The sequence below is a fragment of the Mustela erminea genome, chromosome 6 (assembly GCF_009829155.1).
Source record: "Mustela erminea isolate mMusErm1 chromosome 6, mMusErm1.Pri, whole genome shotgun sequence".
NCBI classification, from domain to species: Eukaryota; Metazoa; Chordata; class Mammalia; order Carnivora; family Mustelidae; genus Mustela; species Mustela erminea.
In genome coordinates this window covers 118,006,710-118,019,020 of record NC_045619.1, presented here as the reverse complement: position 1 = coordinate 118,019,020, position 12,311 = coordinate 118,006,710, and the positions used below count along the sequence as shown (strand labels likewise).

Genomic DNA, 12,311 nt, shown 5'->3' with positions numbered 1-12,311 from the left:
GAGCCACCCAAGCACCCCAGTAGTTGAGATTCTTGAATCTATTACTAACTGAGGGACAATAAAACCACCAAAGTCACCGTTCATTTGCTCATTCAGAAAAATATTTATTGCATACTCGTTATGTGCCAAGTTGAGCAGAAGGTGCAGAGGTAGAAGGCCTGGCCAGGTCGTCAGGAAGTGAGGTGTATAATTGTGTTGGTGTCCCCAAGTGCTCTAAGAGAGGTCTGCGTGGGGGTCGATGAAGAATTGAAGGAGAGTCACTGGGCTTAAGGAGGAAAGAAAAGTCTTCCCAGGCAGCAGAGTGAGAGCAGGAGGAACTGGGTGGGCGGGCATGCCAGAGTGCATGGAAGCCTCAGGAAGGAGAGCAGCGTGCCAGGTGGAGAAGCACACAGCTCCTCTGGGCTTGGAAGCAAGAGGCAGAGGACGCCAGCCAGAGAGGAGAGTGACAAGGCCCCACTGGGCAGCTTGGGGAGCCCTGAAGGCACTGTGAAGAGGGTTTCATCTTTGAGGCAGTAAGAGCCACCAAACACTGGACGTGGAGGAGCAGCATGATGGGAGTCTCACTGTCCTAGAAGCATTGGTCTGGCAGTGTGTGGAGGATGAGCTGGAGAAATACAGGACAGAACCTGCAAACTGGGACGTAATTATGGTGGCATAGGCCAGACCTGGTGGGGGCCCAGGGTCTCAGTAATAGGGTGATGTTTAGAAGGTAGGTAAGATTGATCTGTTGTGTAGTCGAGACAGTGGCCGTCAGAGCAGGAGGGCATTTGGAATGCCTCCCAGCCAGAGCATGGGATATAAGGGCAGTTTAGGACCTGCAGAGTTTTAGGCGTGTTGGGACATCTGGGTTGTTGTGAGAGGTAAGCAGTTCAGTATCCAGTGGGAGCTCCGGAGTGTGAAGAATTTCCAAAAGCATAGCTGAACCAGAGACTGAATGGGCACAGGAATGGGAGAGACTCTTGACACACCAGAGAAATTTCTAGTACCTGTGAACAGACTTTAGCTGGGTTTCCCACCATGACATTCACTGTGGCACAGACCAGGTGGTGCAGCCCTGAACCCGATGTCATCTGGGGAGTCCTCTTTAAGAAATTAATGAGCAGTCTGCCCGTGAAATAAGAAAAAGCGTTTGCAAGGGCTGGACGAGGAAGAGATGTCTGAGTTTCATTAGCCGGAGGAGTATTCTTGTCTGCAAAGATGCGGGGTGGAGCCCACAGGAAACCAGACCTAAACCGGAGCCATGGTAGGAACGCAGCAGGGAACTCTTCCCTCTCCTCACTCCCAACATCAGCAAGGTCGAAGAGGACGTCTGTTCCGCTGCCTGCCGAAGCGGAGTGACACAGAAAGTGCCCGAACTCAGTCTCCAGAGTTCCGGACAGGTGCTGCTTTGTCTCCATGAATATTGGAAACTCACAGGGAACTGACCATGCGGGGGCCGCAGAGACTCATGACTGTCTCTGAGTGGCCATTTCCCCATTCCCCCCAGGCCTGCTGGAGTCAGGACCCCTGGAGTTAGGACTTGCAGTCCTCTGCACTTCCTGGCCCAGCTCTGGGAAGGTCAGCCAGCTTGGCAGGTGTGTCTGGCAGTGCCTCCGTGCGTGGAGAGCCCAGGCTCAAGGCAGGGCCAGCTCTTTGGAAGGGTAGCCTTCCAGCAGCACCACCACTCCTGCTCAGGGACCAGGCGGAGCTCCACCATGGTGGGCCCCCAGCGCTGCTCAGGAGACTGGGAGTGGCGCCCAGTTCTGCGCACCTGGAGGCCCTTCTGTAGCAAGAGCTGCACGTCCAGCCGGGGCAGAGCTAGCCGACACTCTGACCCAGTTCCAGCAGCTCCATCACACGCAGCGCTTTTCTAAGAGCCAACATTCAAGTAGAGGCAGTGACAGGCTGAGCCTGCTGCCTTTTCTTCGGAGGGCCCGGAGGCATCCTCTGGTATGCATCAGCAAACCATCAACACAGCCGGAGGAACTCAGAAGCTGCCTGTGAGAACGCACTCAAGTGTTTCCATGTGATCCACCGAAAAGGAGGGCGGCGGGTAGCTGATCTCTGTCCAGAAATGGGCGGGACCCTGGCTCATTCTAGCCTCTCTGTTGGGTGCGCTTTGCCATTGTGATCACAGAGTCTCCCTAAATTGCTTAATTGTCACTCTGAGGCCCTGGTGGCTTTGGGGGACTTGGAGTAAAGCAGAGTCCCTCACAGGTGGAGGAGAGAGAGCATGGAAGTCCTTTCCTAATGACACGCTCCTACTGCCACCCAAGCCTTCTAACACATGGGCTCCGGCTTGCAATGCACAACCCCCAACCCAAGCCGCTCCTGTTTATCAGGAGAAAACCCGCTTCTTTGTCCTCAGGGCGCATGTGTCAGGAGCAGCTGAACACGCGGGGACACCTGAAAATGGTGTTATGGCTTTTGTGTATGTTCAGAAGCTCAAAGCCAACTTCAGAAGTATTTTTTTTTTTATTACACTTTTTTATTTCCTGCAAACTGAAAAATTTTAAGGCCCCCATGAAGACCATGAATCTATTATCAATTTTTTAAAATTTTCCATCTTCCTAAAAGAAGTGTGGTGTTTTGGGCTGACAGAACAAATCTGTTGCCACTGAAAACAAATTCTGATAACGGTGACATAAAATCATTCTGGCCACTTGACATATGGACAAGATCTAAGACTACAGAATAAAGGCATTCCTTTGGATTCTGTCCTTTAATAGTTTTCAAAAGAAAACCATGAAAAGGGTTCCAGCTCAGTAGAGACCTTGATCAAAGCATGGTAAACGTGGGTAGGTTTGCAGACCTTGGGTAATGCACGGCAAATTCAACAGGCCAAAGAGTGAGTTTTCATGATGGGGTCTCACCACTCACTGGTTTTGGGCCAGTTTTCCATAGCCTCCTCTCCCAGCATCATAGTCCTGCCGATACTCATCTCGTACCTGGCCCCCAGATCGCCCACGGCCATATTGCCTGCCCTCTTTAAAGCCTGCATCCCAGTCTGTGCGAATGATCCGGTCATCCAGACGAGTTCCATTTATGTACCTCATGGCATTTTCCGCATCTGCTCTTGAATAGTATTCCACAAAGCAGAACCCACATGCTGTTTTCTTCATCTTATCCAGGCCCATAATGATTTTCTTTATGTTACCACTTTTGCTGAAGCGTTCATAGATCTGTTCTTCAGTTGTGTAAAAGGAAAGATTTCCAACATACAACGTACAGCTCTTCTTCAGTAATTTTTCCTGTTCTTCATTGTCACCCCGGAAGTGCTGGTCCCGGTACTGGCTCAGCTCCACGTAGGAGTCGCTGCGCAGCGCCTTCAGAAGGCCGCCGGACATAGTGCAGAGAGGTGAACAAAAACGCCTCCACTCCAGTCACCAGAAGTATTTTTTTTTTTTTTAAATTTTTAAGATGTTACTTATTTTGAGAGTGAGAGCACACACGTGAGTGGGGGACAGAGAGGCAGAGGTAGATAAGCTCCAGCAGACTCCCTGCTGAGCATCCGTCCCAGGACCCCGAGATCACGGCCCACGCCAAAGCCAAGAGTTAGAGGCTCAACCGACTGCACCACCCAGGTTGCCCACAGAAGTATTTTAGAACTGCATCTGCAGAAGAATAGCCCACCAAAAACTTAAAAATCCACAAAAAGAATGAAATCAAAATAGGAATCTACACTACATACACGTATCCGAGAACATGAGCCCTTGCCTGCACGCATGAGTTCCTTTGAGAAGCTTAGGGAGCACCCCAAACAGTATCCAAGGCTACGGATCCACATCTGTGATAAACTCTCAAATACTCCGCTACATCCTCAGCAAATCCTTCTTCTCCCCTTTCCCCAGCCACGTGTGGTTCCCTCCCACCCTGTGCCCACCTCCCCACACTTGAACTCCAGGATGTTCCTATGCAATACTGTGTGACTCTTGGAAACCTCCCTCTGGTTGCCTCAGCTTGCCTATCTCCTCCTCTCCTCGCTCCTTATGGTTGGACAGTTCTCATACACCGTCGAGAGCTTGGTTTGCATGTACTGGAACCCCAGTGTCCATGCATCTGCCTGTGTGGCTTTGGCCACACAAGGGAAGGAGGGTCACAGTGGTCCGGAAATAGAATCTTGCAGCTGCAGAGATTATCTTAGCACATTTGCTCCTAGCTACCACAGTCCATTTTCACACGTGCACGCCTATGGAGCAAGGGAGCGCTGCCTAAGGACAAGGTTCTTGCTCTTAGAAGTTAGCTCCATCCTCCTGGCCTTGGGGAAGAAAGAAACATGGACCAGTCTTGAAGGGCGCTTGAAGTCAGTCTTGAGCTTCGTCTTAGTTTGCATTTACAGCTGAACAAAGAGACCTAAGCCATCAAAAGAAGACTGAGTGCCAGCTGTGTAAAAGGACTCTTGGTGGTGACAGTGATGGTGGTGACGTGATGACATGCTATGGACGTCACTTGAATGAAAATTATGTGGCAGATCTCGAGGAGGCGTTGGTTATTAACTCTCACGAAACTGTGTCACACGGGGCAGAGATGAATAGACTAGAAGAAATCTGTCCCATAGGGTTCTTTTTGAGGAGAACCTTGCATTCCTTAGAGCAAAACTGAGAAAGCCTGAAAGCCTGATCTCTGGGACCACCAGTCCCTTCCTGGAAGTGCGAGAGCCAGAGGTGTTGGGATACCAGGGTGTCCCACACTCGGGACTCTGCTCCCACTCGGTGCCACGCTGAACTGCTTCTCTGCCATGCTGCTGTAGCTAGCACCCTTCAAAGCTGTGGACACCCCAGCAATGGAACCATTAGAAGCCATCATAAATTACAAGAGGAAAGGCTTTCCAAATGGGGCGCCAGGAGAGTGCGAGTCCTCCCTCCTGTGGGCTCTGTCTGAGGCCATAAGCATTAGAGGACAAACAGCAGGAGACCCATGGCTCCAGGACCACCACCCACCCCCGGAAGGGATGTTCGATATCTGCTCATCGTCATTTATGGCTGCGGCCCGCAGGCCAGCCCGCATCTGATGAGGTCTGCCCGCTGGGGAGGAATGGCGGTATGCTCTTTGTTACATATTCAGCAGACATCATTTACTTATTTATTTGATATGCAATTAGGGGGCGCTTTTATGCACACTTAGATGTACAATTAGGAGCTCCGTGGGGTCCCCTCTGAGACATTTGGAGAAGGAACCGGAGTAAGTGGTCTGCCCTGTGTCCCCAAGCAGCCAGCGGAGCTTCCTACGGTTCCTGAGAGTATTTCAGAAGCAGGGGCATTAGCTCAGGGAATTGATGCATTACTATCACCTCCCCAGATTAGTAAAGATTTCTGATGATGAGACAGGAAGAAAAAATAATATTTACAGGAAATATTCCATTAACTGTGAACTGACTCCCAGTGGAGCTAGCCTGCTTCCATTATTCAGCCATAAGCACTCCATTAAGTGCACTGCCGACCTCTTTTTCAGCTTCTGTTTGGAGGCACTTGACTTATTTTCAGGCTGCTGAGCCCTCTGCCTTGGCGGGCCCTGGGTGGGCTCCTCCCTCAGTTCCGCTGTCTGTATCCCTCTTGGACACCGCACCCAGTGTGCTGCGTGGAGGAAGAACCCCATGCCATGCTTTGAGCATTTCCTTATATTTTGCAGCCTTTGCTCCTTCACAGTGTTGGATCAGAGGATGTCCTCTGGTAGCCCCCTATCAGTTCAGAGATCTCCCTCGGTGCGGAGCGGACCCAGAAGGGTGCAGGGACTGGAGGCGATGGGCCCTGACCACAGGTCACCAAGAGGGGCCTGCCTCAAAGCCGGGGAGCAGGCCTGCCAGAAGGGTGATGGGGTGGTTGGGGACATAGAGCTCTACCGGAGTTTGCCATCCGAACTCCCCAAGAGAAAGGGGGGAAATCCGTTGTCTTCTAAGGAAGCTGAAATGCCCTTCCCAAAGTAGGAGAGAGACCTCCTGTCCTCAAGACACCAGTAGGAGGCATGGCTGAATTCTCTGTCTAGCGTGGGAATCCCAGTCTCTCCCTCCTGTTCAAGAACTGCTGCTTGTGGGCCAGGCTCTGCTGGAGGGAACAAAAGAGGTCCCTACTCTCCCAGCACGTGCGGCCCAGCAGGGAAGATGGTCCAATAATGACACAAAGTCAGTCTACGATGCACGGTGTCAGCGTCTTCCGTTCTAGAAAGACAAGTCAGGAATGCCTGGGTGGCTCAGTTGGTGAAGCAGCTGCCTTCGGCTCAGGTCATGATCCCAGGGTCCTGGGATCGAGTCCCACATCGGGCTCCTTGCTCGGCAGGGAGCCTGCTTCTCCCTCTGCCTCTGCCTGCCTCTCTGTCTGCCTGTGCTCGCTCGCTCTCTCTCCCTCTGTCTCTGACAAATAAATAAAATCTTTAAAAAAAAAAAAAAAAAGGAAGAAAGACAAGTCAGAATAAGGAGGAGTGGCAGATGGTCATGATTGGTCTCGCCAAGCAGGTGATGTTTAAGTGACCCTCCCTCCAGGAGGGGGCACATGAGGCCCTGTGGGAAGCAGCGTCGAACGCAGATTCGCACGGAGGAAGTACTCTGGGATTAATGCCAGTGGGGCAGGGGAAGGAAGCAGGACCCCGCAGAGAGGGAAGCTGAGCTACGATGCAGGCTTGGACCAAGCTCTGGAGCTCGGGAGGAGCCATCAGAGCCACCACCTGAGACGGGGGGGCCGAGCCTAATCCCCAATCACTAGATGAAGGGGACCCACAGGGAAGGGGCTGTGACCTTGGCAAAGTGGCTCCCTACCATGGAGGGCAATTCTCAGAGAAGGCATGAGCCCATCAGTCCAAGAGGGAGAGACTAGTCAGTAGGGCATGTGGCTTTTACAGCCATGGTTCTCAGAACATGGCCATGGACCAGCAGCACAGCCCCCCACCCTGGAACCTGCAAAAGGGGCACATTCCACGTCCCCGCCTGAGCCGTGCACTCAGACAGTCAGAGGGTGGGACTCGGCACTCCGTGTCCACGAGTCCTTCCAGCATATTCAAAACAGTGTTGATAACCCATTCACTCTGTGGGACTCTCTTGTTATATCTGTGAAATGGAGACTAAGCCATGAGGTAGAGTCAGATTTTCTCCATTTGAATGTTGACATCTGAGTTTTACTTTCCTCTCTAAAAATGCTGCGGCCCCCAACATAGGAAATTTCGTTGGCCTCTTTTATACCGAGCGAAAGAGGCAGAATTGCCATGAAGAGGGACGCCTGGGTGGCTCAGCTGGTTAAGCAGTTGCCTTCGGCTCAGGTCATGATCCCAGGGTTCTGGGATGGAGTCCCGCATCGGGCTCCTTGCTCGGCAGGGAGCCTGCTTCTCCCTCTGCCTCTGCCTGCCTCTCTGTCTACCTGTGCTCACTCGCTCTCTCTCCCTCTGTCTCTGACAAATAAATAAATAAAAATCTTTAAAAAAAAAAAAAAAGAATTGCCATGAAGAGCAAACAATCTCTCTTTGTTAAGACGACCGTTTTGTTGTTGTTGTTGTTGTTGTTTTCCCTTGGTCATTGGATCTGGGAACCCAAGGTCCATCTGTTCGCACAAGTCTCTGTGAAAGCCGTGTCAGAGCCTTGTCCTAAGTTACCCAAAGCTCCAAGGACACGGCTTGTATCTTGTTGTGTTCTTGTTGCGACTGTCCCACAATACTCGTGCTGCTGTCAGTCGGGCACTTTGGCAGAAGACAAGGTCTTTGAGCAGAAACTAAAAGTACTGCCCCATCCAGGGGGATCATCCTTAGAAAGAAGCCGTCCTGGAAGAGCAGTTCCTCGGCAGCCCTACGGAAGGAGAGGAATGTAATTACTCCTTTGGGAGAGGCAGATCCCAAGCTCTCCTGGGCTGAGCTGCTGGAAGGTACCCCATAGAGGTGGGTGCCCTCTGCCCTCAAGATCCCAGCCAGATGGTCCCGGGAGAGTGGGGGGTGGGGACTGGCTGTGGGGGTTAACCCCCAGGGCTGGCTTAACCCTTTGGGCACCACGTTCCTGTTCCCCGCGCCCCCTCCACCTGCCCTGCCGTTAATTGTAGTGGGAAGACAGCGGGCCTGCTAGTCAGGACACCTGAGTCCTAGCTCTCGGGCTGTAAGACAAGTCACTTCTCCAGGCCTCGGATTCTTACCGGCAAGACAGCTAATATAGACAGTCAGGACTCTTGGGGTGGGGAGAGTCAGGAGACTAGAAACAGTTGAAGAGAACAAAGCAAGAGGCGAGCCCATCATAGAACTAGAAATGAGCAGTTAACAGAAGGAAGGGTGAAGGGCAACATTCCCTCAGAAGAACGTGGTAGAAAGAGAAAATGCCCATTTCTAAGTAGGCAAACCCCTGGCTGTCTTTGATGGTTGCCCAGTTCAGACAGAGCCCAAGGGAGACCTGATGAGATGAGCAGAGGCAGCTCTTCTCCCTGAGTGACACACCTGTCCCTTCCGTGACGCGTGAGGTCTTCCAGGGCTCAACTGCTTCCCAGAACCTCGCCCAGTCTCAGGCTTCTTATCCTGCGGAGGAGGATGGGCTGTATAAACATCCACGGTGATGCGTGGAGAGTAGGGGTCAAACACTAGCCTAGGTATTTATAACATGTTAATAAACACCCAGGCAGCCTGGCCAGCAGCCGCCTGGAGACCGACTCTTCTAAGTCACAGAACCAGATTCCCGCTACTCAGGGAGCCCCACTGATCTTGGATGCAAGTTGAAGAAGCAAATCAAAACCAAATGCTATTGTTGGATCCTAGACCCCTGCAAGGAGCATCCCAGAGCCCCACCCACTCCAGAAGGAACCACGAGCCAGCAGGGATGCAGGAATAGATTCGGTTTCTCTGGCTCATGAAAACCCAAAGACTTCACTAGTCTAACAAGAACCGCGATCACCTGGGACTCTCGAAAGGCAAATCTCTTTTATCGCATAGTGTTTGTTAGAAATGGGTTCTTCCCTAGATTGAAAACAGGGGCAGTCCTTTGACTTGTCGGATTACTTCTAAGTAATAAATACAAAGCCTCACAGTCACTTTGATTAGCAAAATTGATTTCGTTAAGTAATTAGAGTGCCAGTCCTTTCTAACAACCGAAGCTCCAAGCTTGGCTTAGAGTTAAATCCTTTCCCTTCTCCGATTCACATGGCCAGCCTGCTTCTCAGTGTTTTGATCTCTGGAACAAGAAGTGACGTAGTCGTTTTTGGTTCCCCTAACTTCAGAAGGTAGCCCTCAAGCTCTCCCGGTACCCCTAGTGAGCTCTCTCTCAGGATATTTGCAGAAGGCTTCCTCCACTGCCCTCCCCAGGTCGGGGAGGCTCACAGCACACCTCTCTCCCCCTAATATTCTCCCTCAGTTTCTACCTTTCTAAATGTTTTTCTCTTAAAGATTTTCTTTATTGGAGAGAGAGAGAGAGAGAGAGAGAAAACGCATACAAGTACAGCAGGGGGAGGGGCAGAGGAGGAGGGAGAAGCCGACTCCCCCTGAGCAGAGAGCCTGAAGCGGGCGGGGCTCAATCCCAGGACCCTGAGACCATGCCCTGAGCTGAAGGCAGAGGCTTAACCAACTGAGCCACCCAGGTGACCCTAAACATTTTATACCCCAATTGAGGGTGAGGAGTTGCAGAGCCGTCTCAACTATGAGGCTTAAAAAAATTTTTTTTTAATTTTTAAATTGTGATTAAATGTGCGTAGAATTTACCATTGGAACCTTTCTACTTGTCCAGTTCCTTGGTGTTAAGTATATCCACATTGTCGTTCAGTCAGTCTCCAGAACTCCTTCACGGTGCAAGACTGAAAGTCTGTCCCCTTAAACCATGGCCCATCCCCTCCCCCCGGGACCCACCGTTGTTGCGTGCCTGTGAGTCTGGGCACTTCATCTGGGTGGAATCATAGAGGATCAGTATTTTCGTGACCATAAGATTATCATGCCAAAACCAGGATGCTTTAGGTGGTGGATGGCGGCCCCAGTGAGCAATCCAACCAGGACATCAGACCAGCCAGGGCTGTCACAGCAGACCAAGGCTTCTGCTGGCCTGTCAAGCCTGCCCTTGACCCTTTCTTGGCCTCCACTACAGGGTGGTCTGCTCACTGGTCCCTCTGAAAAGAAAGATCATCTTAAAGCCTCAGCTGGTGCTTCCATTTCCATATCCCGAGCCATTGCTCTGCTGGGGTGCTGTCACCCCCACACAGCACAGCTTGTCACAACCCTATGTTGAGCCAAGAACTGGGGCAACTCTAGAGGGGCGTGGCCGGTGAAATCCCGTGACATCCAACCAGCCAGTTCTTCCCAGCATCACCAACAGGTGTTTCTGATGGCTCCGTGGGACTTTGTAAGCCCCCTCACCAATCCCTACAATCATTCTAGAAATGGTTAATGTATATGTAATGATGTTATGTAATGCTAGATGTATGCTAGCATCAGATGTGGTCCATGGACTCCCCCTGAACAGAGCAGACTCAGCTTCCTTGTGCTGAATGTTCTGTCCCGGCCTTTTATCGGGGGTGCAGAGAGCCAGAGTGACTCTGAATGCCCATCTCTCTAGGCCTCTTGTTGACTGGAAACCCAAACCCAGCCCTGGCTGTGGGAGGCGTTAGGAACCCTGCTGAGGGAGCTACCTCCACATGTCTGCACACGTGAATGTGTTTAGGTACATCATTGATTTTATGCTTGCAGCTGTGGGGCTTGAAAAACCATAAAAACCAGCTCCCTGACCAGATTTCCCACCAGCCAACTCTGGGACGCACCACAGGTCCCGCAGCCGTTGAGGAGAACAACCCCGCCCCCTGCCCCAGATGCCTTCACCCTCACAGCTCAGAGTTGTCGGGCTGGAGGCGGGTGGGGGGAGGGTCCTTTGTCACCCACAGAAGCCACCACAGCAACTCCAAGCAGACGGCCCTGGTAGGAGAACCTTCTGACGGGTCGGTGGTGCTTCTTATGGAGAAGGGGAGCCCCCTGCGATCAGGGGCCCTTTGTCCTGGACTGCAGGCTCCTTTGAAATAGTTAGCTTTATGAAGTTTTAGCCAAAGAGCATCCTGTGATTTGTGATTAATCCAAACTAGGATTGACTAGTCAAACCGGTCAATTTTTTGTAGAAAAGCCACAGGGAGCTCTTGGTCCCTCCCCATGTCATCTCCCAAGTCCCAGGCCCCCTGAATCTACTTTCTGTCTTGTGGAGTACCCCCTTCTAGACATTTGGTGTGAGTAGAATCCTAGTATCTGTGTCCTTTGGGTCTGGCTTCTTCCACTTAGAATGTTTTCAAGGGTCATTGTGTTATGTAGTATGAATTAGGAGTTCATTCCTCTTTATGGCTGAAGGATATTTTGTTGTCATCTAATGTTTCCTTCCATATTTTCTGCATTACTGTAGCAAACACACCGGCCCCCACCAGTGGTGCCCGTGGGCCTTTGTGTTCACCATATCCTCTCCTAGGGCAAATGACTCACCTCCTAGTTTCCTTCTGAAAGGACTCCAGTGGTGGCTCAGTGATGCCTTCCCCCAGCCGCCTTACTAGCTCTCATCCTATTGTCTTTCTGGTCATCGTTGGAACCTGTTTTGCTCCGCCTTCCTTACTGTGTAGTTTTATTTGCCCACCTCCCCCCTCAGAAAAATGTAGAGATTTTTCTCTTTCTTTTTTCTCCCCAGTACTGCCTGTGTGCTGCCTAGCCCAGTGCCTGACTCATGATAGCTTCTCCATAAACAGCTGCTCAGCAAGTGAAAGCAGAGCCGAGCATTAGCATGTTGTGTCCCACCGCCAGTCATGGGGACGTGTCCACCTGCACTGGCCTCGTGGACATCACGACAAGCACGTCCCCCCTGTAAGGCAGGGTTTGAAGACTCCAGTGAGAAGGAGCCCATTAGAAGCAAGAGGAAGGGAGGAGGGAGGCACCAGCGTTTTCACACGTCGGGCTTATTGATGGGATGATGAAAGCATAAGGAGTTCCTTCCGTCTGGACCATCCCTCGATTTTATTCTTCTGTCTCTTGCACCAAAAGGACCCAAAAAGCTAACGGTCCTGGGACATGTGGGGTGTGTCACTGAACTCCTACAGGGCCATGAGCCAAGCTGGCGGGTCTGGATGCCTTTTCTTTCTCAGGCAGGACAGGAAACCCTCTGCTGGGAAACCCTGTTTGTTGATTCCAGTAACCTTCCCTTTGTCTTGGGGAGACCTTAGCAGCTCATTTCTGCTGAGCCATATGATATTCAGGGAGTTCTGTGAGATTGTGTTTTTACTTAATGAGTGTGATTCTAAGGGGAAACCCAGGCTAACCTCACCTTCCTGAAAGTGTGAGCCTGTTGAACCCTGAATGCTGGCACAGCCAGAATGCGGTCATGAGGCCCTCAGACCCAGCTCTCTGGGGCTTCACGTGGGTGCCTGCGGGTG

At 51.5% G+C, this 12,311-nt stretch overlaps 2 protein-coding genes across 11 annotated transcripts in view; one reads left to right on the top strand and one right to left on the bottom strand.

Moving 5' to 3' along the window:
• FRMD4A (FERM domain containing 4A) overlaps positions 1–12,311 on the top strand; it is a 608,721-nt gene that overhangs the window by 521,663 nt on the left and 74,747 nt on the right. The gene's annotated exons all lie outside the window — the stretch shown is intronic.
• Positions 2,683–3,358, bottom strand: LOC116594267 (nuclear cap-binding protein subunit 2-like). Its single transcript, XM_032349462.1, has one exon. The coding sequence runs from the start codon at positions 3,324–3,326 to the stop codon at positions 2,856–2,858; it is 471 nt and encodes a 156-aa protein (XP_032205353.1). The 5' UTR covers positions 3,327–3,358; the 3' UTR covers positions 2,683–2,855.